The sequence below is a fragment of the Tursiops truncatus genome, chromosome 1, assembly GCF_011762595.2.
Source record: "Tursiops truncatus isolate mTurTru1 chromosome 1, mTurTru1.mat.Y, whole genome shotgun sequence".
NCBI lineage: Eukaryota > Metazoa > Chordata > Mammalia > Artiodactyla > Delphinidae > Tursiops > Tursiops truncatus.
Window position 1 is genome coordinate 158,393,002 of NC_047034.1, and position 26,670 is coordinate 158,419,671.

The 26,670-nt window shown below is 48.9% G+C and overlaps 3 protein-coding genes across 9 annotated transcripts; 2 read left to right on the forward strand and 1 right to left on the reverse strand.

Moving 5' to 3' along the window:
• On the forward strand, nt 1-24,401 carry BSDC1 (BSD domain containing 1). 7 transcript variants are annotated; one of them, XM_073792720.1, is made up of 11 exons: nt 1-55; nt 321-381; nt 5,157-5,273; nt 7,624-7,791; nt 9,231-9,285; nt 11,225-11,340; nt 11,763-11,831; nt 12,001-12,079; nt 13,031-13,507; nt 19,342-19,445; nt 19,766-23,349. In XM_073792720.1, the coding sequence occupies exons 1-11, from the start codon at nt 45-47 to the stop codon at nt 19,841-19,843; spliced, it is 1,335 nt and encodes a 444-aa protein (XP_073648821.1). In that variant the 5' UTR covers nt 1-44; the 3' UTR covers nt 19,844-23,349. The 7 variants fall into 7 exon arrangements, with proteins under 7 accessions (XP_073648821.1, XP_033694601.1, XP_033694604.1 ...); XM_033838713.2 differs by lacking the exon at nt 19,766-23,349 and adding an exon at nt 23,570-24,401 and having other exon boundaries at nt 2-55; XM_033838715.2 differs by having other exon boundaries at nt 2-55; nt 21,380-23,349.
• TSSK3 (testis specific serine kinase 3) lies at nt 15,590-25,501 on the reverse strand. Its single transcript, XM_004325994.4, has 2 exons — nt 24,955-25,501; nt 15,590-24,184 (listed from the first exon to the last, which is right to left on the reverse strand). The coding sequence occupies exons 1-2, from the start codon at nt 25,097-25,099 to the stop codon at nt 23,523-23,525; spliced, it is 807 nt and encodes a 268-aa protein (XP_004326042.1). The 5' UTR covers nt 25,100-25,501; the 3' UTR covers nt 15,590-23,522.
• Nucleotides 25,502-25,515: 14 nt separating this feature from the next.
• Nucleotides 25,516-26,468, forward strand: FAM229A (family with sequence similarity 229 member A). The gene is made up of 3 exons (XM_019938214.3): nt 25,516-25,796; nt 25,878-26,017; nt 26,210-26,468. Exons 1-3 carry the CDS (start codon nt 25,659-25,661, stop codon nt 26,310-26,312), a joined length of 381 nt encoding a protein of 126 aa, XP_019793773.1. The 5' UTR covers nt 25,516-25,658; the 3' UTR covers nt 26,313-26,468.
• Nucleotides 26,469-26,670: the final 202 nt, after the last annotated feature.

The following is a 26,670-nucleotide window of genomic DNA, read 5'->3' on the forward strand; positions in this document are numbered from 1 at the left end:
GGAGGTCAAAGGTCAGTAAATAGTGGTGATGTCATGCGGGCAAGATGGCGGAAGGGTGAGCCAGTCATCCACTTCTCGGGCGTTGGGCCCTGAATTCTCCCAGGGTTGGGGTGCTGGGCCAGGGTCCCCGCGGGGAACAGGAGGCTAGCTCGGGCCTGGACGGAGCTGAAAGGGCGGGGTGGAGTCTCAGCATGAGGGGGTGGGGAAGCGGCCTGCGAAGTCTCGGCCCGCGGGCCACATCTGAGGAGGGAACTGAGACCCGATTCTTGAGCGGGCGAGAGTCGCGCTGGGGGGCCGCCAGATGTGTCTGTCTTCCACAGGGAGGACGTGGGATGGTGGCGGAGCTGGCTGCAGCAGAGCTACCAGGCAGTCAAGGAGAAGGTAAGCCGGGCCGGCGCCCTTCCTACGGCAGGGCCCCGCGCCGCCTCATTGCAGCCTGGTCCGAGCCGTCCCGCCGGACCCGTGTAGGCTCCGGGCCTCAGGGATGAGGCCGACTTGGGCCCTACGGAAAGACAGACCCCAACTCAGACCAGTGTGACTCTAGCTACAGTGAAATAAATACGGTCTTAAAGCCTGCAGCGACCCTGTGGTAGGAATCCGTGGGAAGGAGCGGTTTATTTCCGCTTGGGAAATTCACAACTTCGTAGAAGAGAGAACATTTGATCTCGGCCTTGAAGAAAAAGAATTCTAGCGATAGAAACCTCCTCTAGTCATTCAAATATTAGAGTATATGCCACAGCCAGCACTGTCTGACTCTGTGGTCCTGAGGATACCGACGTTAGCCAAGCAGGTGCAATCCTGGACCTCCCAAAACTCACAGTCTAGTGGGGAAACAGCAATCCCTGTGGCCCGAGTGAGGCTTGGCTCTGCCGGTGGGTAATGCCATTGTGTGTTGCTGTTTCAGTCCATGCTAGTTCGTCAAAACCAACCCAACTGAATTCTGGAAAAAGTTAATTACTGTTTAGCTCAAGCAACTGGGGTGAGTCCTGCTTCAGGGCAGACTCCAAGAGGCTTCTGGCTTCAGTTAAATCAATCCTCTATTCTGGGAGCATTTGTAGTGTAACATCACTACAGCCCAGCAAAATCTGAGAGTGACCTGAGCTGTTTATGTGGTTGATGAAGACTCAGAGAATTTCAAGCTGAGGTTTAATAGGAGAGACCCCAAAAGAGCTTGCTTTTTGTTGAGTAGTCTACTGGAAGGAGAGTCTGATGTTCATTTAGCAAATGTTTTGTGAGGGCCTCCTGTGTGTTACCCTTAACGTTGGTCTTACCATAACTCATGAAAAATAGGTAGTTGGTTAGCCTTCCATCTTTGTTCCCTCATTTGAAGCAAGGGGAATGGGTGTTGTTTCTGCCTTTGACAGTTCCCCATTTGGAAAGAGAAAACTTAAATTTCCTATTCTTATATGAACCTAGGCAAGATATTTAACCTCTCAAAGCCTCAGTTCCTCATCTGTAAAGTGGGAATACTAATAATACCTACCTGCTAGGATTGTTGTGAGGATTAAATGATAATATATGTAAAGCACTAAGAACAATATCTAGCATACAGTAAGTACTAAATAAGTACTTATTTTTATTATTAAGTACTGAGAGCCGCGGGGAAACCTCTTAAATACCTGCAGTCCATTTTTCCTTCCATTTTGTTCTTGGTCTTTCAGTGCTTTCCTGGCCTTGCTTCCTTCCCTCCCTATCCTGGCTCCGTCTGGACCACTCAATTCCCAGCACCCCCAATTCTCTTGCACCCAATAGCATATATTGCCCCAGAAAATACAGCCCTTGGTGCTGTGATCTGCTTCCCTCTGCCCTTTCATTCCTCTGGGTGTGTGTGTGTGCTTGCTTGCCCACGGACACTAGTAGGGAAAGCCACGATGCTCTTTGGCCCACTGCAGATTCCCCAAACTCTCTGGGCTGGGGCCCCTCACCCTCCACCCCTGCCCCAGCAACTTTTTTCAATCTCACATTTGCTTCTCCCCTTGCCTTCAGAAACTTTCCCCAAACCTAACTCTTCCTCAAGTCCCCTGTCCAACCACTTCCTCTTTTACTTCCAGGAGACAAGCTCACCTCCTACTTTTTAAAATTTGAAGTCAATAACATGATCTCTCTTAACTCCCTCCCCACCCCTGAAGCCACTACACATAGACTTATCTATATAAACACTCAGCTTCACCTACCACTTGCCAAATCCAGTGGTGGTTTTCAGGTCTTATCTTTCTGGACCTTTCTGCTGCATTAGACGCTAGTGATCACTCTCTCTTTCCTGAAACTCTACTCCCTTGGCTTTTGTGGCATGATTCTCTCTCAGTTCTCCACATACTTCTCCAGGCTTTCACTTCCTCTTTCACGAATTCTTCTTCCTCTGCCTGCCCTTTAAAGGTGGTGTTTGAGGAACCTTATCCTCACACATTGCTTTGTTCACTCAACAAACTCTTTCATTTTAGGGAGACTCCTAATCCTTTTCTGTGAGATTTAGTATTTGAGGAGAGCTCTGGCTAGCCGGGTGTCCCAGATATCCCACAGTCACTGCAGATACTACATACCAAAATCATTGTCACCATCCTCTCTATAAACCCACTCCCCCTTCAGCATTTTCTTCCTCAGCTGGCAGCACTGCAATCATCCAGTCACCTAGTTTAGTTGCCAGTAGCTCTTCCCGACTCTTTCTTGTCCTGAGTCAAAACATCTATTTAATCACCAAATCCACCTTTTTTGCCTAGTATTTCTTGAACCAGTCCCATCTTCTCATCCTGACCAGCACTGTCCTTGTTCATTTTCTTCTATTTCCTTTCCTGGGCTATTGCAACAGCCTCCTGACAGGTCTTCCTCCATTTCTGATCTTGTCACTCTTGGACCTATAGTCCATGCCAGTCTCTGGAGTGACCTGTCAAAAACGTGAGTCTCATCATGTCCCACCTACTTCAGACTTTGGTGGTTCCCCATCACCAACAGGGCTGACCAGGCCCTCCAAGGTTGCCCTCTCAAGCTTTATCCCTCACCACTTCTGTGTTACCCTTTATTTTCATTAGGACTGAAGTGCTTGTAGGCCTCAGTAAACCCCAGGCCCCACCACGCCCAGGCTGCCTTAGTGACTCCTGCTCATTCTTTAAGGCTCAGACCAGGCCTGTCAACAAGTCTTTCCAACCTCCCCACAATACACCAGTCACTGCTCTGCCCTTGCACATCAGCACTGTTACGTGAGCATTTTCCCCAGTAGACTGTGACCTGGAGGGCTGGCACCATGTCTGTTCATATAGGTCCCCTAAGAGCTCACAGTCTAGTGAGGGAGACAACCATTCATCAAATAATCATGTAAATGGTTATGTAATTAAAATTGCCCTGGTACATACCAGTCTAACAAGCACACATTTTTTGAGTGCCTACTTTATGCCAGGCTCTATGTCAGACACTGGGAGAGCATCAGTGAACAAAAAACAAACGCTCTATGTTCACAGAGCTCACAGTTTATCCAGGAGGATAGATGCGAACAGGTAATTATAAATCTAAAGGACAGTAAATGTTAAAGAAGAGAAAGTGCAGGTGCCCATGAGCAGGGGAGCCAACCTACATCTGAAGGAAGTGACATGTAAACATAGCCAGGTGAGAGGGTTCGTTCATTGTGTTTGTTCGCTTGTTTTGAAGAGTTAGAACTATGTGTCAAGGAGAGGGAATGATGTGTTCAGATACCCTGAGTTAGGGAAGATGGTAGAACATTTGGGAAACTTGAGGAAGGCCAGCTGGAGCTCAGTGAGGGGCATCGTGGGAGGGGATGAGAGTCCGCCAGGGTGAGATTATATGGGCCTTGTAAGTGAAGGTAAAGATTTTATACTTGCCATAGGATACCATGTAATCACTGAAGAATGTAAAGCAGGGGCATCATGGTCTGCTCTGACTTACTAAGCTCCCACTGGTGTCACGAGGAGAAGGTAATAGCGGTATCTGATGCAACCTGGGAAAGGAGTCTGGTTGAAAGAGCAGGTTGGCCTGGACTAAGGTGGTGGTGGTGTGGATGGAGAGAGAATTGATAAATGACTCTTCTACTCCAATTAAGGAGTCCTGAATCTGAAATGGAGCCATTCCCACTCGCAGAGAAGCCTCTGGCTGATAGATGAGATTGTCCCATTCAGAGACTTCCCAGGATGATGAAAACTAGGCAGGCTCTTCTGCAAAGAAAAAATCGCCAGAACATTCAAAAACATGTTTTTAAAATGTAGGTGATTATCCCTGTGTAAAATGAAAGGGCTTGAAGGGGTGAGCACAGTGATAGTCCGGGAACGTGTCTTAGAGTGGGTGAGGATGAAGCAAGACAAGGTAAGACTTAGACAAGAGCTGAGGGCCTGCTGTCTCACACTGGGTTTGAGTGCAGAGTGAGAGTCAGACCGGTCCGACAAGCAAGTATCAGTTCTGCCCAAAGGAGCTCTATGGATGAACAGAACCTTGGGGAATGGTGGAACCAAGGCGGCCTAGGAGAGAATCTGATCCAGTATTTCTTTTTACACCCCCTTTGTTGAATGTAAAAAATCACACACCTTTTTCACTGGTGTTGTCAAAAATTGCTCATAAAAGCTTTCTAAACTATTGCTGTTACCAGTACAACGTATTTATAAAACCTTTCACAAAAATAATTTCACCTACTGTCTCATGTTTCAACTGAATTTCCCTGTGACAAAAAAAGTAAAAATAGAAAACACTTTCCTTTGATTAAACACACACACATACCCCCCTTCTCTTTGTGTTTGAAATTGGAAACAAAGGTCATGACTTACAGCATAGCTAAGTGATGCATCAAAGTCTGTTTTGTTTTCAGACTGCTTGTGCCCCCTTCCCCATTCTGCTCATGAGAACTACTGATCTCTTCCACCTCCCTAATTTCCCAGGAGAAAACCGAGGGCTAGATGAGAGTTCCTCCTGGCCACATAGCTTATAAGTGTCTGGGCTGAGCTCAGTCCCCGTTCTCAGAGCAGCAGGAAGTTCCCCTGTGCTCTCTGCTGTTGGGTAATGCCAGGTCATGGAATTGGGACAAGTAAGCATTGTTTCTGAGCCCAGGCTTCCCATGTCACTGAGTTTTCCATGTTTCTGTATGATACTAACGCACAGGGAATAGGAACAAAGGGTGGTGGCACCAGCTGGCTCTGTCATCCCTCTCTGTCTTCCCTTAGTCCTCCGAAGCCTTGGAGTTCATGAAGCGGGACCTGACAGAGTTCACCCAGGTGGTGCAGCACGACACAGCCTGCACCATTGCAGCCACTGCCAGCGTGGTCAAGGAGAAGCTGGCTGTGAGTACCACCTACACCCTCCAAGTGACTTTCCCACATAGCCTGACCTGCCTGGGACCCTGGTGGGAGCTCCCAACCTTTCTACCGTTAAGTGATTATTTTTTCCCATAGGCTCCCATTTTGAAAATTGTGTCCGTCAAGCAAACAAGCTACATATGTTAAGTAATAATAAGCTTTCCCACTTCTGTATTGTTTTAGCAGATCGGCAAAGTCATTCATTGTAGACAATTTAGAAAATACAGATAAATAAAAGAAAAAGAAAGACCTAGAGATACCCGTAAGTCCCTCTCCCAGAGATTAACTACTGTTAATATTTGAGGAGTATATCCCTTATGTATACTTTCTTTTTCAAAACTGGGATCAAATGAACACCATGTTTCATAACCTAATTTTTGACTTAATCATTGCAAACCTCGTTCTAGAGCATGCATAAATGGCATGGTATTCTGTTATGTGGATTTGACCAGTTCCTAGTTTCCTGTTTGTTTTTTCCAGTATTGTAAACAGTTACAGTGAACATGCTGATTGCTTAATCTTTCCCCTTAATATTTTTTTCCTAATAAGGTATTGGAAAGGATATAGGGTGAATATAGTTGTTTTAGACCTTTTAATATCTACTGTAAAACTGCTCTCCAGAAAGGTTTTGCCAACTTATATTCTTATTGGCCCTGGTTTTATCAATCAGAGATGTATAGTGGAATTCTCTTGTGAGATAGGAGTTAGATTCTAAAGTCAGCATGGAACTTGAAAATTGTATATGGTCAAAGATATCCCTGCAAACCTCAGATTTCCAATGAAGTATATAGTATACTAGTTTTGTATTACAGTTTCTCCTTTAGTATTGGAACAGATTTCAGTTTCTTTGATCATCAGCTGAATCAGTTGCCTAGTAATTAGAGGCCATGTTATGGAAAACATGTTATGGAGTTTTTATAGCCAAGCTTCTTTTGTTGAATCTTGTAAAATACTGTCTGCCTGCTAACCACAGCTACTGATGAGCATGAATGACAATTAGTAATTGAGCTGAACTGCTGCAAGTCCAGCCAGTAGCAGAGATGCCACTTGTTTCTTTCATTTATTTACTCCTTTTCTCATTCAACAAATATGATTATATACCTGTGCCAACATGTGCCAGGCACTATTGATAGTCTCTAGGTTTAAAATACCTGGGCAGCCTAATCAGGAGTAAATGTGACACTTTTCTACAAGGTTTGCAGAGCCTGGTCCTGTCTCTCAGCCTCCCATCCCTTCTTACTTATGTATGTATGTATTTATTTATTTATGGCTGCATTGGGTCTTCGTTGCTGCATGTGGGTTTCTCTAGTTGCAGCGAGTGGAGGCTACTCTTCATTGCAGTGCATGGGCTTCTCATTGCAGTGGCTTCTCTTGTTGCAGAGCACGGGCTCTAGGCATGCGGGTTTCAGTAGTTGTGGCACGCAGGCTCAGTAGTTGTGGCTCCCGGGCTTAGTTGCTCTGCAGCATGTGGGATCTTCCCGGACCAGGGCTTGAACCACTGTCCCCTGCATTGGCAGGCAGATTCTTAACCACTGCGCCACCAGGAAAGTCCCATCCCATCCCTTCTTGCTCAAGGGCATTCTGACCAGTGTGGCTCAAGATTGGTGCCCCACTTACCTCTTCTAGGAGGTCCATACATTGGCCCTCAGCTGGTCCCAGGTTTGCCTCTACACAAGGCTGTTTGTTCTCATCCTACCCATATGTCCTCAACCTTTCATACAAAATACTTCCTGAGCAATGATGATGATGAGATTGTAATATTACAGTACTGCTAGTTATTAAATGTTTGCCATGTGCTGGGCATTGTACACACCTTATCTCTTTTAATCTCCACAGTACCCCCCTGAAGGAAGTATATTTATCTGCATTTTACAGATAAGTAAACAGACTCTGAGAGGGTTTAGGTCTCATAACCAAAAAGTAGTAGAGCTGGGATTCAGATCCAAGACTGACCCCAAAGCTAGTACCGTTTCCATCACTCTACCCATAAGTCCTCTTCCCCACTGAATGTCTGTGGCATGGATCCTCCCCTGTCAATTTGTGATCAGCCTGGTCGACCTTGAAATTTTGTTGAAACAGCCAGTCAAGGAGCTCTGCTCTGACCTACACAGGCCTACTGTGGCCCTGTTCCGCACCCCCATCTGGGGGATGGGGACTCTGGCTGCCCCTCTCTCCTTCTCCAGCCCCAGAGATGGGGGTGAAAGGTCGTGAGCATTTCCGTGGTCCCCACACACAGTACACTTTGACCCCTGATGCTTCATACCTCCATACCCTGTACCCCAGTTTGCAGCCTGCTCCTGGGCCACTTGCTTCCTCTGTTGGCTTCTCTCTGCAGACTGAAGGCTCCTCGGGAGCAACGGAAAAAATGAAGAAAGGGCTGTCTGACTTCCTAGGGGTGATCTCCGACACCTTTGCACCCTCACCAGACAAAACCATTGACTGCGATGTCATCACCCTGATGGGCACACCCTCTGGCACGGCTGAGCCCTATGATGGCACCAAGGTATTCACTAGCGGCACTGGGCTCTAGCTTCTAACCTGAGCTCACAAAGCAGTACATGTTCATAAAAAATAAATACATGTATATAATTAAATTGGAGAATACCAATAAGCAAGAAGATAATAGTTTCTAAACCCATAATCCCATCACTAAAAGAGAACCACTGATTCTTCGTTGGTGTATAACCTTCCATTTCTTTCTGCTTGCAAACACTGGTAAAGATAGTTTGGGGTTTTTCTTTTTAACAGAAAAAGCACTTTATACATGCAATTTTATAACCCACTTAAAAATTTGCAATTAACTATTAGCATCTTTCCTAATCACCGTCATTTTTAATGTCTTTAAATTCTCGCAAGCGTATATAGCATAACTTATTCAGTCATTTCCTTAGTGCTGCACATTTGGATTCCTTTCAGCTTTCATCCATAATAAGGAATGCTCTGGACAGCATCTTTATGGGCATGATCTCCACATCTGTGTTATTTAAGACTAATTTCCAATAGGAATAAATGTACAGGGGGAGGATATCTTCAAAGCAATTAAATCAACAAGAATGGTAGTATATTTCTATTGCATTTTATCTTCTCACCATTACTTCTTTTTTTTTTTTTTTTAACATCTTTATTGGGGTATAATTGCTTTACAATGGTGTGTTAGTTTCTGCTTTATCACCATTACTTCTTATATTTTGTGGAGCGTTTTCTCCCAGATTCACAGTGTGGTGTCACAGCAGTTTGGCCTTCTTCATAGCATTTTACCACATTGAATTTCAATTCCAAACATGATTTTTCAAGCATGTTTTTCAGCACTAGTATTAGCACCACCACTTAGTACACATTTAAGTGGATTGTGAAAATTTTTTAATTATAGGATTTTAAATTATAACAGTGAATCACCAAAATCGCTTGCTGAAGTTGTGATACAGCCAGCCCATGCTTCCTGCAATAATGAGGAAGGAAGGACGGGCTTTCCGTTTACCAGCTAAAGTTTGCCACTCCTGTGGCCCTAATGGGAACACAGATTGCAGAACACAATGGCAGACTGGCTATGAAATTAAGAAATTCTTGATGAATTGTTTTAATTTGAGGGAGTTAAATATTTCAAAATTTGCCAGTAAATTTTGCACTTTATTAATATACTTGCACTAACATTTTTCATATCTCACATAATTCAAAACCATTTTATACATATAATTTTATAGCCTCCTTACCCTTTATTTTCTTAGTTTCCAGGGGTGGAATACTGGGTGAAAGACCATTTTTCTAGGAGCCCCAGTTTTGGACTCCTAGCCCAGTACTCCACTCCATAGCCCACAGTGTTAATTGCCAGGTGCCCTGTGGGTATGGTAGCCAACAGGGGAGAAGCTGGTTGTGGTTGATCGGCAGAGAGGGGTTGCTGTCTATCCCCATCACCCCAGAATTTCTGTTCTCTGTTTTTTTTAGGCTCGCCTTTATAGCCTGCAGTCAGACCCAGCAACCTACTGCAATGAACCAGATGGTGAGGGGGTAGCACTGAGGGGGCAGGCTTGCTGGGCAGGGAGACCAAGCGGGTCTGGATTGCGCACCCTGTTTGTCTCTGGTAGCAGTGGCCAGGCACCCCCTGTGTAGAGGGACCAGAGTGGGGCTAGTTTGACCCTTACATCTGGTGGGATGGGTTGATGGTCCCCCTTCCTCCCTGAACCCAGACTGTCTTCATCCCCTTCTACAGAGGCTTTGCTCCTCTCGTCCCTCATCCTCAGCTTAGGCTCCTTCCCAGCCTGCTGCCCTGCCTGCCTTCCCTTTGGCCTGTTTGCTAAGCTCCTGCTGTGCAGCAAGCCCCAGGATGGGAACCAGACACCAGAAATGAGTCAAACCCTCAACCAACCCTGTCCAGACCTCCAGGAACCTGCTGTTAGGAGACAGAAACAGGGAATAAAGCAAAGATACTAGAGATAGAGTGACTTGACTGCTTCCACAGAAAGAGGGGAGCAGTGGGATCCCAGAAGATGGCATGTAACCCAACCTGGGAAACCTAGCATGTGACACCTGAATTGAGGTTTTAAGGATGAATTAGAAGTAAACTAATTTTACTTTTAGAAGTGGGGGAAGGGTATTCAAGCAGGACAACAGGAATTTGAAGTTCTCGAAAAACCTAGGCATTTGGGAAGGCCAGACAAAGGGTGCATGTGAGGAAATGAGGGCAGTGAGAGCTGCCAGGGGCACCAGACTGGAAAGGCTTTGGGTACCAGACTAAGCAGTTGGAATTTTGTCCTAAAAGGCTCAAGATAGTGGTTCTTAACCTTTTTTTAAGTCACAAAGGCCTTTAAAAATCTGTTGAAAATAACAAGCCCTCTCTCAACAGAATTTTATATGCATATGGGAATTCTTTAACCCTTTGAAGCCTATCTTTGGACCATAGCCTGAAATGCCCTCCTGTACAGAACTGTTGAAGCGTTTTGAGACCTGATGTGATCAGATTTTGCATTTTATAGAAGAGCCTTCAGGCAGTGTTTTGTAGGATGAAATAGAGAGGGAGAGACGGAAGATGGGAAGACCAGTTAGGAGGCTTGATAGGAATCTTCATGTCAGAGGTAAAGCCGGAACCAGGGAAGGGGCGGGTGGAATGAGGAGGAAGGTATGCATGTATAAAAGACGCTGAGGAAGTGGAATCCAGAGTGACTCCATAAGGGAGGAGTCTGGGAGGGCCTCCAGCTCTCCAGTGGATGAGTGGGTAGGACAGGTGGGCGGGGGAAGAAAATGAACACATGTTGTATTTGCAGCATATGTGCAGGTGGATGTGTCCAGGCACCTGGACCTCTGGATCTGGAGCCCAGAAAGGCAGCCTGAGCTGCAAAGACACACTGAAGAATTGTCAGTGGGAGGAAGAGGTTGAAACTCATGGTTTAGTGGAGGTTATCTTGGGGGAAAATGGAAAACGAGAAGAGATAAGGAAAGGCAAAAGAGGAGCCCACTGAAGACTCAGATGGAACAACGAGAGAAGTGGGAGGAAATATACAAAGAGTGAGAAGCCAGGAGAGAAGAGGGCTTCAAGAGGAAGGTAGTGGCTCCCAGGGCAGAAACTGTAGGATGGTCACATGAGGAGGAGGACAGAGAATCTGCCACTGGATTTGGCAACATAGGGTCACTGGTGGTAACCTGAGAATAGCTGTTTCAGAGAGGAGAGGATTCAGTAGCCAAGTGCAGTGGGATAAAAAGCAGGCAGGCATGGGAGAGAGTGGAGACTGCAGCCCCTCCCAGTGATCACTTAGGGGCCATGCCCTGATATCAAGCTTACCCACCCCTTCACCCTGCCTGACCCCCCACCTTGGGCCATATGGCTTTGGAAAAACCTTAAGTTTTCCTCATTGTCCATGTCCAGGCTTAGGTGTGATTTCTCTAGGCCCAGTGTTCTTTCTCCAGACCCACAGAACTGACCATCAGTGTCTGTCCCTCTGCAGGGCCCCTGGAGTTGTTTGACACCTGGCTTTCCCAGTTCTGCTTGGAGGAGAAGAAGGGGGAGATCTCAGAGCTCCTTGTAGGCAGCCCCTCCATCCGGGCCCTCTACACCAAGATGGTGAGGGCCTAGCCGGCAGGACCTCAACCAACTCCCGGCCTGAGGTGTGGGGAGGTGGGAGGGACATGTCCAGAGTCATTGTGGAGTCCTCTGGCCTAGAGAGCAGCAGGAGGCCCTGAGGAGCCAAACCAGCCAGCTCCTGAGCCAAGAATCCACATGGGGGAAACTAATTTGCCAGGCTTCTGGCAATCATGGTGAGAAATGGAAGGGCTGGCAAAGCCTGGTGGGAGTTCTTTTCTCCCTCCTTGGCCAAGCTGGGCCAGGAAGGTGGGTCTGGGGGGTGGAAGTGCTCTAAGAATCACTACTCAGCCACTTATCCCATCTGATATCCAGAGTGGCTGGGAGCTGGCTGATGAGGCTGGGAACATAGACCCCCACATAACCACTCCCAAAGTCTCATCTCCACTGTCCCCTCCCTCCAGGTGCCTGTAGCTGTTTCCCATTCAGAATTCTGGCAGCGGTATTTCTATAAAGTCCATCAACTAGAGCAGGTATGCTGGCCTAACCAGGGAAGGTCCTCCACTCAGCCATGAGGGAAGGGGGCTGGATTTTGTTGAGGGAAGAAGGGGACAGAGGGTGCCAAGAGTTCTGGGGTCAGGACCAGAGTCTGGGAAAGAGGGTTCCCTGACTGCTCCTGGCCATCTACTCCCCCACATTCAGGAGCAGGCCCGGAGGGATGCCCTGAAGCAGCGTGCAGAACAGAGCATCTCTGAAGAGCCTGGCTGGGAGGAAGAAGAAGGTAAGAGGTATTGAGAGGTGATGAGAAAGTACCAAGTCCTGCCTGTGGGAGACTGTCTGGGCCATTCTCTCTGAAGCCTGGAGGGACGTGGCACCCCAGGGAAGAGGAGGGAATGAATATGGTGTTTGCTCATGCCAAGGATACACTGAGCTAACAAGGGGTTGTTTACCAAAGCTGGTGGATCCCAGGTTTAGGTACAGAAATCACATGTGTCACTTGAAGCAGATTTCCCTGCTAGCCCATGGACCAGTACTTAAGAGTAGGGGATGCTTATTGAAATTCCAGATTCCCTTCTTCCACTTCTAAATAAGACTCTATGGACATGTGGCCAAACTTGTATTTTTAACAAGCTCCACTGGTAATGTTAATGACCAGCCAGACTTGGGAACTGCTGGCTTAGGGACAGAGCTGAGCTTCCTTTACCTGGTAGCTCAGCTTAGGACAGTGTGTGGGAGCCACCTGCATGGTATGTTAACACAGTTACTAAGTGCTTATATTATATGCCCAACCTGTACTAAAAGCTTTACATGTATGGTCCTTACCACAACTTCATTATCCCTCTTTTGCAAATGAGGCAGATAGGTTAAAGAAGAGTTAAGTGTCTCGCCCAAGATCATGCACGTGGGGTATAGCAGAGCCCAACCTGAACCTCAAACTGATTGACTTTAAAGTCTTGGCTTTCTAAGCTATAATATTATCTTGAGCTGCACTGCTAGAAGCTGAGTGCCCACCAGGCATGTGCTATGCCTCAAGGGTGGGAGAGAGTTTGACCAACAGGGATTATCTGCAGAAGAATTGTGATGGAGAGGGAGGTGAGGAAACTGGCACCCATTAGTTTTGGTTAGAGCAAACTTTGGTGGGAACCTGAGGTCTGTTTTCAGAGAGCTCCAAGGTTGTCTTGGGGCTAACCAGGGTACATCACTCTCTTTCCCTACCTTTCTCTCTTGACAGAGGAGCTTGTGGGCATTTCACCCACATCTCCAAAAGAGGCCAAGGTTCCTGTGGCCAAAACTTCCACACCCCTTGAAGGAGGACCTGGCCCCCGGAGTCCCTGTGAAGAGAATCTGGTGACCCCGGTTGAGGCTCCAACAGAGGTGACTCCATCGGAGAGCAGTGAGAGCATCTCCCTCGTGACACAGATTGCCAAACCCACCCCTGCATCTGAGGCACCAGTGCTGCCCAAGGACCTGTCCCAAAAGCTTCTAGAGGCATCTTTGGAGGAACAGGACCTGGCTGTGGATGTGGGCGAGACTGGACCCCCACCCCTAGCTCAGTCCAAGCCCCACACCCCTGCTGGCCGCCCCAGCGGTCCAGAGCCCCGGCCTCCAGCCAGAGTAGAGACTCTCAGGGAGGAGGTACTCACAGACTTACGGGTGTTTGAGCTGAATTCAGACAGCGGGAAGTCTACACCCTCCAATGGAAAAAAAGGTAAGCCATGGGCTTCCCTGGTGGCGCAGTGGTTGAGAGTCCGCCTGCCGATGCAGGGGACACGGGTTCGTGCCCCAGTCTGGGAAGATCCCACATGCCGCGGAGCGGCTGGGCCTGTGAGCCATGGCTGCTGAGCCTGTGCGTCCGGAGCCTGTGCTCCGCAATTGGAGAGGCTACAACAGTGAGAGGCCCGCGTACCGCAAAAAAAAAAAAAAGGTAAGCCAAGGCCAAAGCCCAGGGAGCGTGTGCGGGCAGGGCAGGTGAGAGTTGCCACCTCACAAGGCAGACTTGTCTTCTTGTCCCATGTGAGGATCCTAGGAGCAGATGGCCTTCATTTGTGCTACTGATGATGATGATGACAGCTACTATATTATGATGACAGCTACTGTAGTATTTATTATACCCTATTCCATCAATTCCAAGATGCATTTATTCTCTGAAATTAGGATGCATCTTACAGTTGTTGGGGTTTTAGATTCAACAAAATAAGGTTTATGTCAAATCATGTGTTAAGGATGTAATATTGCATTTAATTTCTCAGTTACCAGGGGAGCTTGTTAATTTCCAGTTTACAACTCACAACTCCATATAACTGTCCTCATTTTACAGATGAAGAAAGTGAGCCTCAGAGATGTTAAGTAACTTGCTCAAATTCACACGGCCAGGAAGTAGCAAGCCCAGATTCAGACCCAGCTCTGTCTGACCTGAAACCCATGCCCTTAACTACCACACTGTGTCAGTTTCTATCCTTTTGAACAGTTCAACTTTGGGGTGGGAACTCCTGTGACATTGATTGCTGTCAAGGGTCTTCTTCCATGGATGACCTCAGGAAAGTCAGTTAGCTTCCCTAGGCCTGTGTTAATTGTTATTATTATAAAATATATAAACAAAACTTACATGTACAGCTTAAAGAAGAATAAAATGAATACTCATGAACTTGCAGTGACCCAGCTTAAGTAATAGAGCTTTAGTTTCTTATCTGCATAATGAAATTTTAGACTGTAGACACTTTGACTTTATGTCAAGGGGGGGACCTCTCTCTAACTCCTGCAATTAAAGGACAGTGATGGCTCTGGTGTCAGCTTGTTTTGCCACATCCAAAATACCTCTCCAGAGATAGCCAATTGTCAGCAAGACCTCCCCTCAGCTCCTCACATGCAGGCATCCTGTCTGCCAACACTCAGCACCAGTTGGCCACAAAGCTTGCCCAGCAGGTGAGCACTGGCCTACTGGCAGTGAGGGACTGGCTTACTGCAGTGGATGGGGAAACAGGCTGATTTCCAGTTTCCAACACAGTGTTTTCCGTCTGACTCTGATTCAGTGAGGTCATCCATTGAGCTCCTACCCACTCTTTATAAGACACTGAGGAGGGAGGGGTAAAGGCTGCAGTCTATGATGAGGCATGAAGCAGTATGAGACAGGCTTGGTACAGGAGGAGTTCAGAGAAAGAAGGAACCTCTGCGCATCAGCAGGTGTTTCACCAAGGAGACAGGCATTGTATAGGAGAGTTGGAGAGTTTGCGGCAGGTGCGCAGGGAGCGGTAGTCCAAGCTGAGGGGGCCTGCAAAGTCCCCCACATGTCAGATCGTGTGTTGGGGACATGGGGCACATTGAAGCGGGTGACCAAAGCCCACGTTTCTGTGTTGTTCCCAGGAGAGGGAGGAACAAGAACTTAAAATCTTAAGCCGAATTCAGAAAGTTGGACTTGGTGCCACAAAGCAGCAGGGCATGCTGCTTATATGCCCAACCTGTACTAAAAGCTTTACATATAGAGGCTAAGGGCTCAGGCTCTGGAGTTCAGACAGTTCTGGGTTCAAATCCCAACTTTGCTCATAAGCCATGTGACTTCAGAAAAGGTACTGATCTTCTCTAAGCCTCCATTTTCTCCTCTGTAAGTTGGGGGTAATTATTTCCTGATAGGTCCTCAGTTAGGGAAGAAATTTGGGTAGAGCCCTGCTTTGGGGAGATGATGCAGATAATACGTACCATTCTCTGAGCACTTTCCATGTGTCTGTATAGCTCTGTGCTAAGCACTTGATATGCATATCACTCAATCCTCACAAAAATCCTGAGATCTGTGAGATTTTCCTTTTTTTTTTTTTTTTTTTTTTTTTACTGCTAGGAAACTGAGATCAATCACCCATCCAGTAGGTATTTAGAAAAGTGTGACATTGCCTTTAGGAGAGTGAAGAGTAGGTGATGGACCCAATATGTGTTGTGTGGTTGCTGGGTGGATGGTACGAAGGGTCCATTTGAGATAATGGTCGTGAATTTTAAGAGACACCAGTCAGCACAGTAGTACTTTTGTCCAGCCACATTCAGTTGCTCAGGTGCAGGCACAGAGCAGATGGGGAGTTGGACTTAATCAGGGTTCAGGTTTACCCAGGTGAACTCAAAAAGACAAGAGTCCAAGTGTATGCAAGAAGTGATCAGAATGATGGTTCATGGAATCTGAGCTGGGTAAGGGAGGGAATAACAGTGAAACAGTTGGAAGGTTAAAGAATTATTGTTTCCATTGGGAATTGGGCTATTGGAGAGAGTGATGAGAAAAAATGAATGGTGGGTAGAGACTGGAAGAAATGAGATTATGGGGAAGATGCAGCATAAGCTCTTAACAGTGCGCTATACTTCCTCTAATGCACTGGGGGATTCGCAAAAGGAGGGCCGGGGGATTCAGTGCAGGAGACCCACCAGAAGTAGTTGTAGTCACTTAATGGGGGGAAGCTGGGGTCTTAGACTAGAGTGGGACAGTAGGGACAGAGTAAAGGGAGGAAGGATCTTAAAAGAGGCCTGGAGGCAGAGTGACTCCTTCTCCCTCTTTGTCCAGATGACATGAGGGAGGCTTGGTCTCTGGATACAGCAGTCTCTGGAGGTGGCCCAGCCACAGGGACCTCTAAGGTTCCAGGGTGATGCCTGTCATTGCAGAGCTGCTTCCCACCTGTATATTGTGCCGAGATCCATTTGAGCAAGGAGACTAGACTTACCCTGCTTAGGCTCCCTCAGCAGGGAGCAGAGAGGGGAGATTAGGGCAGGCCCTGTGGCCTGCGGACTGGAAGGAGCTCTGGGCTTAAAGCCCCACTTCACTACTGACTGACCTGGGAGTGGCTTTTGCTTCCATTTCTTCTCTGGAGAAGCAAAGAGCCAATTAAACAGAATAAAATGAGCTGTGAGTGACAGCACCATGAGGTTAATAATCACCTGAAAACTCCCCTTTCTTACAAACAAAAGAAAACAGTAAAACTTCATCATGAAATCTTAAATTGTTGTTGCATAGATCAGTTCTCTGCCACGTGCACAGTGTAAAGGAGAGCTTAGTACTCTCATTGTGTGACAGGACAGGGTGGTGGGAGGAAGCAGGTGGCAGAGAAAGTCCAGATTCACATCTCTGCCACTCAGAGCCTTTGTTTCCTCACCTGTAAATTGGGACTGTTAATACCTATCCCAGAGGGTGGGTGTAAAGTGCTCCAAAAATGTTAGCTGATGCTTTCTTTTTTACCCCAAAGGGTCTGCCCTAGCATTTAAGCCTGAAGAGGAGAGTTTCAAATCCCTAGAGGGCAACCTGGGGTTAGGAAAAGCTGTCATGACCACAGCCACAGCTCTGGAGGGAGAGATCAGCCGGGAGTCCAGCTTCTAACCCACAGGAAGCCTGCACTGACAGGGAGCCAGACGCAAGCCACCAAGAGTGTCCTGAAAGCACAGGGAGCCTTAGATGTGGAGTCAGAAGAACTGGGTCTTGGTTGCAGATCTGCCCCTGACTGGGTGTGGGACCATGTGTAAAATTACTTAACTCTGGGACCAGGCCTTTAACAGCTCCATTTGTTAAATATCCACTGTGTATATATGTTACAGGCACTTTACATGATACTGCTAATTTTAACACTGTTGTATCTCAACTGCAGGCCAAAGTCTATACAGAATCATCTAGGTACCTGTTTATAATGCAGAATTCTGGGTCACCACCTACACCTGCTGAATCTAAATGAGGGGGGATGGGAAGACAGGAATCTGCATTCTAATAAGCTCCTCCAGTGGTTCTTTGCAAAGAGGGTGGTTTTATCCTTATTTTATAAATAAACTGAAGCCCAGAATAACTTGCCCAAGACTACACAATAGATAAAAGAGTTAGGGTTCCACCCAGGTTTGCTTGCCTCCAGAGACCCTGCTGTTACCACACCACTTAGGGCTAGCTGGGTGACTAGAGAACAGTGCAAGAACCCGAATAAGGAATGCGGAGGCCAGGCTTGGGGAGGTCTCAGAGCCTGGGTGCATGGTGAGGAACAAGCTGGACAGGAAGAAACAAGGTATTTACAGGTGGTGCCATTGGGGGATCAGAGCTTACTCTTTTTTTTTTTTTTTTTTTTTAGAGCTTACTCTTTTTAAAGGTGCTTTTTAAAAAAAATGATTACAAAGTAATATGTGTTCATTTAAAAAAATATATTACCCCATGACCTCATCACCTAGTGATAATTATTGTTAGTATTCTTGTGGGTGTTTTGCTCATTCTCTCTGTATGTGTGCATGCATCTGTGAGTGTACTTTTTTAATGGAATCATACTGCATATACTCTTTTTTTTACAGGAACTATTTTTGTAGTTTTCTTCTTACTAATAACTTTCACATGTACATTTTTTTTATATTGCCTGTAAGAAAGCATACCCAAATATGAATGTTTGGAGCAGTAGTTGTCAAACCTTAGCAGGCATCAGAATTACCTAGAACAGGGAGGAGTAAATGTTTTCTGCACAGAGCCAGGTCACAAATATTTTAGGCTTTTGGGGACATACAGTTTCTGTCCCAGCTCTGTCGTTTCAGCATGAAAGCAGTCATAGACAATATGTCAACAAGTGGCCATGGCTGTGTTCCAAAATTTTATTTCCAAAAGCAGACAGTAGGCTGGATTTGGTCCACAGGCCATAGTTTGCCAACCCCTGATTTAGAGAAAGAGTCCACGAATATTTACTGAGTACAAACTATTTGTTCTAGTCACTTGGAATACATAAGAAAACAGAAGATCCCCGTCCTCGGGAGCTCACATTCCAGCTCCTCTACTATTAGACAGTAAGCATAGTGAATCTGATTATGTAATACACTAGAAAGTGGTAAATACAATAGAAAAAAGAACAACCAGAGCAGAGTGAGGGGTCAGGGTGCAACTGAAGATAGGACAGTCTGGGTAGGCCACGTTTAGATGGTGAGATTTGAGTAAAGGTGTGAAGGAAGCGAGTGAGTTGGCCTGTGGGTATCTGAGGAAGAGTTCCAGGTACAGGGAACAGTCCTTGCAAAGGCCCTAGGTGGGAATGTGCCTGGTGTGTTTCAGGAGTAGCAGGATCAGTGTAGGTAGAAGGGAGTGATTGAGGAGGAAGAGGTTCATTGTTTATTTCTTCTGGAAGATTTCCATGGCCCCTAGGGAGCTTCTGGACCACAGTACTTCTCCACTATTCAGTAACTTGCTTTTTCTCACTTAATAGTTTAAGACTATTTTGCCATGTATATAAATGTTTTATAGCCTAACCTTTAAAAGCCACATAATGTTCCATCATATGACTATACCATTTATTTTTGTAATTCCCTATCAGTGAACTTTCAGGTAGTTTTTTAAGTTTTCATCACTGTAACAGCACTACAGTGAACATCCTTTTGGTTAAATTTTTTTACTGAATCCAGGATTTTTCCTTAAAATAGATTCCTAAAAGTGGGATCACTGAGCCAGAGAAAGCAGAATGTAAAGACGTTTGGTGTGTATTTGTCAGGCCTTTCTAAAGAGTTCCATCACCCCCAGCTACAACCTCTTCACATACCCCTTCCTGTCTCTCACACTATGGATCATGGTTCCAGGCTCAAGCACAGACATCAGTGAGGACTGGGAGAAGGACTTTGACTTGGACATGACTGAAGAAGAAGTGCAGATGGCACTTTCCAAAGTGGATGCTTCCGGTGAGGTGAGTCGGCCTGGTTGGCCACAGGGAGGCAAGCACAATGATTCCGGGTCTGAGGACTCTCCCTGCCAAGCCCGACTGTCCCTGCAAGGTGGATCCCACTCCTATCTGAGGTGGCAGGCTGCGGGAAGGAAGCTAGGGCCTCCCACTCAGGCCCTGAACAGTAGTCATTAGCAGGGTCCGCTTCCCCTCAGTTCCAGGGGGATGGATGGGGGAGTTCTTGACCTTAGCTCCTATCAGAATCACCTGAGGAACTACTAAAAAATACAGATGCCAGGGCTTCCCTGGTGGCGCAGTGGTTGAGAGTCTGCCTGCCGATGCAGGGGACACGGGTTCATGCCCTGGTCCGGGAAGATCCCACATGCCGCGGAGCGGCTGGGCCCGTGAGCCATGGCCGCTGAGCCTGCGCGTCCGGAGCCTGTGCTCCGCAACGGGAGAGGCCACAGCGGTGAGAGGCCCGCGTACTGCAAAAAAAAAAATAAAAATAAATAAAAAATACAGATGCCAAACCCTGCCCCAGACCTTTTGACTCATGGTCGCCAGGTGTGGGACCTGAGCAGATTTCTGGCCTTGGAGACAAAAGACGATGTGATCACTTAACCTGAGCCTCTGTTTCCCCATCTAAAACATGGCACTGATCATTATAATTTCATATGCTGTGGTAGATGATGCATGTGCACACCTTAGGCATAGTGCCTGGGGACATGGGCGCACTAATAGACGTTCCTGAAACCACCACAAAACAGTCATAAGCTCAGAGGCCTATTATTCTTATTCTTCACTTCCTCTCAGAATCAAGGATGGTCGTTTTGAATGAGAGGCTGGGCAAAAGTCTCTCATAGCTAATAAGGGACAGGACTGAGGCTCCAGCCCACACATCTGATTCAAGTCAGTGTTATATCCACTGTCACACAAGAACCCCATGATTCCTTCCAACATGTAGCTCAGGAACCTGCTATAAAGAGGTGAACAGAGTAGAGAGAATGGGAAGGGCCTTGTTTTTCATGCTTAGAGACTGAAGCCCAGAGGGAGGTAGTGACCTACACAAGAGTATTTTACACCTGTGACCTCACTATACCCGGGGTAGAGAAGGCCCATGGCACCTCTTATGCCACGTGGCCTTCATGGCTTTGGTGTCTTTGCAGCCCTCTTTAAAACCCGACATACAGGGCTTCCCTGGTGGCGCAGTGGTTGAGAGTCCACCTGCCGATGCAGGGGACACGGGTTCGTGCCCCGGTCCGGGAAGATCCCACATGCCGCGGAGCAGCTAGGCCCGTGAGCCATGGCTGCTGAGCCTGCGTGTCCGGAGCCTGTGCTCCACAACAGGAGAGGCCACAACAGCAAGAGGCCCGCGTACTGCAAAAAAAAAAAAAACCCGACATACAATATATCTGAACAGAATTATTTATATCAGGGGATCTGCTGATATGAAGAGAGGCCAAGAGACAGTTGCCTGGGGAGACTTCAGCTGGGGATTAGGGTGCTGGAGCCCCTAGTGAAAGCCCTGCGAGCACCTGTAGTCCAGTGCCACGCTTGCTTCTGATCACAGCACCACTGTAAAGTTCCCTGCCTCTCAGGGCCATATTCTTACCTGCTCCGCAGGAGACAAGTTCTCCTTCAGGGATTGACTGACGGGCTTCTTGTAGTCAGGGCGTCCCCTTGTGGTGTCCAGTGTTGGTTGGTAGAAGCATTTCCTTTGAGTCTGGAACCATCAGAACAGCAGGCCCACCGCTTGGGCAGAGGGCAGCTCTGCTCCCCAGACATTCCTTGAAGCAAGTGGTTCGCTCTGAGAGGAGGCCGGGTATGGCCTGGGGGAGTTGGGGCTGGGGCTGCGGGGAGGGCTGTCCCGAATTGGAGGCAGCCGGGGAGCTTGGGTCTCAGCTTGACTCAGAGGAGTAATACGTGTTTGTGCTCTCCATTATCCCCTCCCTTTGCAGCTGGAAGATGTAGAGTGGGAGGACTGGGAATGAGGGGAGCCAGAGCAAGCCGCTCCCCTACCCACAGCACTTCCCACCTCCCTCGCTCGTCTCCGCCCGGCCCTGGAAGACACTGACTAAGAATGTCCCCCAAATGGCCTCTGTCAGCCAGAGCCCTAGGCAGATTCTGGGTTGTTCCTTGTTGGCCCTTTGGCCCTCTGCTCACATCTGGGAAGGGGCTTGCTAAATCCAAACCAGGAACTCTGACTTGTGCCAATCATAGGATGACCCGAGGGGGAGGAAACCTACCCCCCTCACCAGAAGAGCCTACATTTCTCTGCTGAACACCACTGTTCCTGGGGACTCTTGCTGGGAAGTCCCAATGGATAGCCCTAGCCCATCTGCCTGTGTAGGCAGAGGCCAAGCTACCAGTCTCTTGGAGGATGCCGAGAAAACACACTCTGTCACCCATAAGCAGGCAAAGAAGGCCATGCCACCTGCCCTTGGCTAGACAGGGATGGTGAACACATTTTGGTTCCTGTCCCAGCGGGTAAGAGGCATTCATTTCTGGGAAATTTGCCTCTCTTAGGAATCTCCCCCTCCCAGGCATCTTCCATTCCTGGAAAGGTTCCTTGTGGTTCAGAATCTAGAGACCAAACTCCCTCCTTTTACCCAGTCCAGGCTGGTATGTCCCCAACGCCTTTCCCAAGGCTTCTTCATGTCAGATGCACCCGAGTCCTTAGCCCAGCTGTGCCACCTGCAAGAGTGCTCTTGCTCTTCTTCCCCTCCCCAAGAAGGGAGGGGGCCACTTCAGGCCCTTCTGTGTGTTGCCTGGCGGGATACCTTGTCCAACCAGCTACCCACCTCGACTCCCCTGTAGTGTAGGACACAAGCCAGCTACCAGCGGTACAGAGCAGTGATCAAAGCTGAGTACTTACAACTCTGGTAAGCCCAACTTCTCCGCCTCATCCCTTCTGCATCTTGAAGGGATATGCTGGGGGTGAGCTTCTTGAGACTGTCATCAGGTTTCTGCAAAAGCTCTTCTTCCTGAAGGCAGATCCAATCCTTGTGGCTCTCACCCCCCACTCTGGTAAAAGCTGCACCTCTCTTGGGGGGATGAGGGGCTGCAGGAATCCCTGGAGACCCTGGTGCTTCACGATGCTGCTCTGGTGATTCTTGTATATAATCTGGTGTGTTCACCAATGATTTAAAGTGATTGTGGTCAGGGGCGCCAAGAGAGTGGTGGTCACTTCCACTTCAAACCTTCAATGAGGGGGTGGGATGGAGAGAATGCTGAATCTTTTTTTGATGGGATGGGGTTTTTCTCTTTGTAATTATTTCTTTAGTTTAATTAACCTTTTGGTTGTTTGTGCAATATTATATATTTTAAATTATAATGTATCTCCCCAGAGTATTTTGTAGCCGGGAAAAGAAAAAAGGAAAAAAAAAAAGACTCTAACAGCTGTTAGTTTTGTAATTAAAAAAGAAAGAAAAAAGAACTTTGTCCTGAACCTTTTCCAGACTTGCCGTTAACAGCTATTAAAGAGATTCAACAGAAGCTGGAAGGTGTCTGGGGCTCTGTTCTTGTACCCTACGGCAGCTGCCCCAGAGCCAGGGCAGAAAACACACTATGTGCAGGGTGGCTTCCTGCTTGGAGCCTGGGGGTTAGGATGGGAGGTAGCCTGGGTTCTGAGGAAGTCCCTTGTCCTCATCCCAGGCTCACCTTGGCCTTTGGGATGAGAAAGGGACAGGGCCCCCAACAGGCCTCTCACCAAGACAAGGAGTCAAGAGGCCGTTACTGCATTCCCAACGCTTCTGCTTTTATTTGGAAAGGAAGTTGCAACAACAGTGGTTCCAGTTGCTCTTGGTCATTTTTCTCCTCTCCTCCGCCTGTATGTGTATGATTCTGGGGTCTGTTTTTAATTAACTTTAGTTAAACACCTGTATGAAAATCACTTGTCAGCTGTAATAAAAGGGAAGTCTGAATGAGGCCCTCTGGTTCCATGAAGATCTTTAAAGGGAAAGAGAAGTAAGGCTGGAGAGGGTGTAGGTAAGTTTTAGGATAAGTAAACAAAGTGTAAAATATATATCACCATTTTAGAAGTGGGTTTTTGGGTTTGCTTTCTCCCCCTACTTTACTGGGGAGGACTTGCCATTGCTTTTATCAAGTGCTTGCTAGCCATGGATGCCAACTGACTTCTTCGATTGAAGGCCGGAGGATCATGTCTGGTTCCAGGAGCCGCTTGAGCAAGTCCTGGCATTCAGCCGAGATGCCCAGATGAGTGGGGAAGGACACCCTCTTCTGCTGCTGCCACAGCATCTTGGGGATGTCTGTGTCATCAAAAGGTAGGCTGGCACAGAGCATGACGTACAGGACCACGCCCATGCTCCAGACGTCACCCTTCTTGCTATCGTGGGGAATACCCTGAAGTACCTCTGGGGCGGCATAGGCTGTGCTGCCGCAGAAGGTCTGGCTCAGCTCCCGGCATGATTTGGGCAACACCTTGGCGAAGCCAAAGTCTGTCAGCTTCAGGTTGAAGCCCTGCAACAAAGCGTTCTCGCACTTGAGGTCCCGGTGAGCCACACCACAGCCATGGCAGTAGCGGATGGCCTCGACCATCTGATGGAAGAGGGCCTTGGCCCGGCTCTCGGGCAGTGGCCCCCCATTCAGCACACAGTCAAAGACATCCCCTCCTTCAGCCAGCTCCATCACCAGGTAGATTTTCCCGTCTGCAGACTCCAGCGTCTCATACACTCGGATGATGTTCTTGTGGTCCAGGGTACGGACAATCTGGAGCTCCCGAGGCAGGAATCTCTGGATAAACTCTACGGAAACAAGCGAAAAGAGATGGAGCATCAAGTCCAGAAGGGCCTAACTCCTCCCTCCTGTCTGCTGCCTTCCAACTTCTGTCTGCCTATCTCCCCACCATGTCTGGGTCTTGTGCCTTGGTTCCCTTTCATAGTCTTTAATGTCTGTCTGCTTGGACACTGCAAAGAATGTTCACCTCTATTGTTTTTGTAGTTAATATATTACTGAAAGGAACTACTCCCTGTCAGCCTCAGGGACTGTTGTGAGCAGCCTGTGAGACCACGGATATCAAAGTGCTTTTAGGCTTTTAGACTATTAGGGACTTTTAGACAAGGCTATTGAATCTCAGTTACGAGGCCTGATTTGCCCACAGCGTGGTGAGCCCACTCCTCTCACGTCTGCCTCCTGACCCACAGTTCTTTCCATGAGCCCTGTCTTTTCCCCATCTCTGCCTTCGTTGGCTCCAGCTCCTGCCCTCTGCTAGCCCTGGCCATGGCCTCGCCAGTCTCTGTTCCCCTCCTGGAATAGGAAAGGCCTTGTGGGCTCCGGCTCTGCTTCTGAGGATCCTTCACCTCCTGCCACTTTAATCTTGGATTTTAGAGGGTGTGATTTTCCTGGACTCCCAGCATCCCTCTGTTCCCCACTGACCTACCCCAGAGCCACAGTCTCTCTTGCTTTCCTTGGTTCCAGACTAAAGGGGAGGAGGGAATGATCCTTCTGACTGGAGGAAGCACGCACCCACCCACCTCAGCCAGCCCTCGCTTCCTCCAAAGGGGCCCCAGCTCACCTTCTGGCCCTCCCATCTTGTCTATAATTTTAATCGCCACTTTTCTTTGGTGTTTTTTGGAAACTGCTTCTTTGACTTTTGAGTAGGTCCCTTCCCCAATGGTCTTGCCCAGCTGGTACCCATTGGAGAGCAGAAAGCCCTCCATGCTGTCTAGCACCTCCTTCCTTCCTATCACCCTCTCAGCTCATGCTGCCTCTGCGAGGCAGCTCTACTCCACCATTGCCCTTGGCCTGCTCCTTTTCATCCGTAGCCTCCCCCAGCGCTAGAACATTCTCCGTCTGGACACACAAGCCGCGGGTGGTGGAGAGGGAGGGGGGTCAGACATTTTAAAACTCTGGCCCAATTGTGATGTAGGTGTTGTGTGACCCTTGGCCAAAATTGGCAATGCCCCCTGCCTGCCCTCACCACCACCACCAAATCCAGAACGGGTTAAGTCACCGCTGCGCTCAGCCCCCGCGCCAGGTAGTGAGTCGCAGCCCCGCCTGTGGGGGGCGCTCCGGACGTCTGCGCGCGGCCCGGGAAGCCAGGCTCCTTTCCGTGGACACAGCCTCCTGCTCCCTCAACGGGCAGCTGGGGGTCTGCGCGACCCATGGCAAGAGCCCTCCAAGTACCGGCTCGCGCCGCGCTAAGTGCTGGCGCGGCGTGGGATTCCCCGGCGGGAGGAACGGGTTCTATAAGGTCAGCGCGCCAAGGCCCGGGTCACAATGCAGCCCTCCCCCTCGACGCCCGGGCCCCGGGCGCGCTGCAGACACCTGCCCGGCTCCGCCTGGACCGGAGCGTCCTCTCGCGGCCAGGGCTCGGGCAGCTACTTCCTGCCTGGGACCGGTCTCGGCCTCCGACAGGTAAGCGACGGCCCACGGAGCGGGCGCGGGGAGGGGGTGCCCGGCGGCCCGCGAGCTGCCTGACCGCCACTCCCCGCGCAGAGCGCCTCGGACATGAGTGCCCAGGAGCCCCCGCAGGGTCGGAGATTCCCCATTGAGGCCGGAGACTCCCCTGGCCTTGCCTTCCCCCGCGAGACCCAGGAGAGCCCGGAGCGGGTAGCTACGGAGCACAACCCGGTCAGGTGAGGCCAGCGCTCCTCCCCGCCGCCCCACCCCGGCCCACCTTCCGTCCCCCGATCGCCCCACCCCCGCCCCACGTAAGGTCCCACATCCACGCCCGAACCTCAGGGACCCCAAGTGCACTCCCCGATGCGTCCCGTACAGGATGAGCCTGCCCCGCCTCAGCGCCCCCTGTCGCGGCCCGCTTTCCCCAGGCCGCTTCGACGCTGCCCCGGCTGCCACTGCCTGACGCTGCTGCACGTGCCCATCGACGTCTACCTGGCCTTGGGCGGGAGCCCCCAGGTCCGCGCCACCTGAGTGCGCCTGCGCACGGCAGCTCCGCGGGAGCCGGGCGTGTACGAGGCCCGCCGCAGGCCACCACGCTGAGATCGCGCGCGCCGAGCAGGAGACAATGATGCACATTTTAAAATAAAAGAACGATGCACATTTTAATAAAGCACAGCATAAACTGTTCTTTCCACTCCGGCCAGTGTTTGTTTATCACGTCGGATCGGGCCCGCACGCTGCTCCGCCTCATCCAAAGGCATCTTCCCTTCTGCTGCCTCCTCACTTGGACCCAGCCCCAGGGGCCTGCCCTTCCGACTCCGCTTTCTTCTCCCTGGACACCAAGCCCTTCCCCCATTTCTTGCTGGTCATGATCCCTTTCAGGGCCGCC

Excerpts from the sequence above, each read along its gene's own strand:
- FAM229A (XM_019938214.3), top strand. The coding sequence starts at position 25,659 with ATGCAGCCCTCCCCCTCGACGCCCGGGCCCCGGGCGCGCTGCAGACAC. Across the intron at positions 25,797-25,877 it reads CCGGTCTCGGCCTCCGACAG|AGCGCCTCGGACATGAGTGC; the intron begins GTAAGCGACGGC and ends CTCCCCGCGCAG. Across the intron at positions 26,018-26,209 it reads ACGGAGCACAACCCGGTCAG|GCCGCTTCGACGCTGCCCCG; the intron begins GTGAGGCCAGCG and ends CGCTTTCCCCAG.
- BSDC1 (XM_033838710.2), top strand. Across the intron at positions 9,286-11,224 it reads CTACTGCAATGAACCAGATG|GGCCCCTGGAGTTGTTTGAC; the intron begins GTGAGGGGGTAG and ends GTCCCTCTGCAG. Across the intron at positions 11,832-12,000 it reads AAGTCCATCAACTAGAGCAG|GAGCAGGCCCGGAGGGATGC; the intron begins GTATGCTGGCCT and ends CCCCACATTCAG.
- TSSK3 (XM_004325994.4), bottom strand. The coding sequence starts at position 25,099 with ATGGAGGGCTTTCTGCTCTCCAATGGGTACCAGCTGGGCAAGACCATT. Across the intron at positions 24,185-24,954 it reads CAAGATGGGAGGGCCAGAAG|AGTTTATCCAGAGATTCCTG; the intron begins GTGAGCTGGGGC and ends TTGTTTCCGTAG.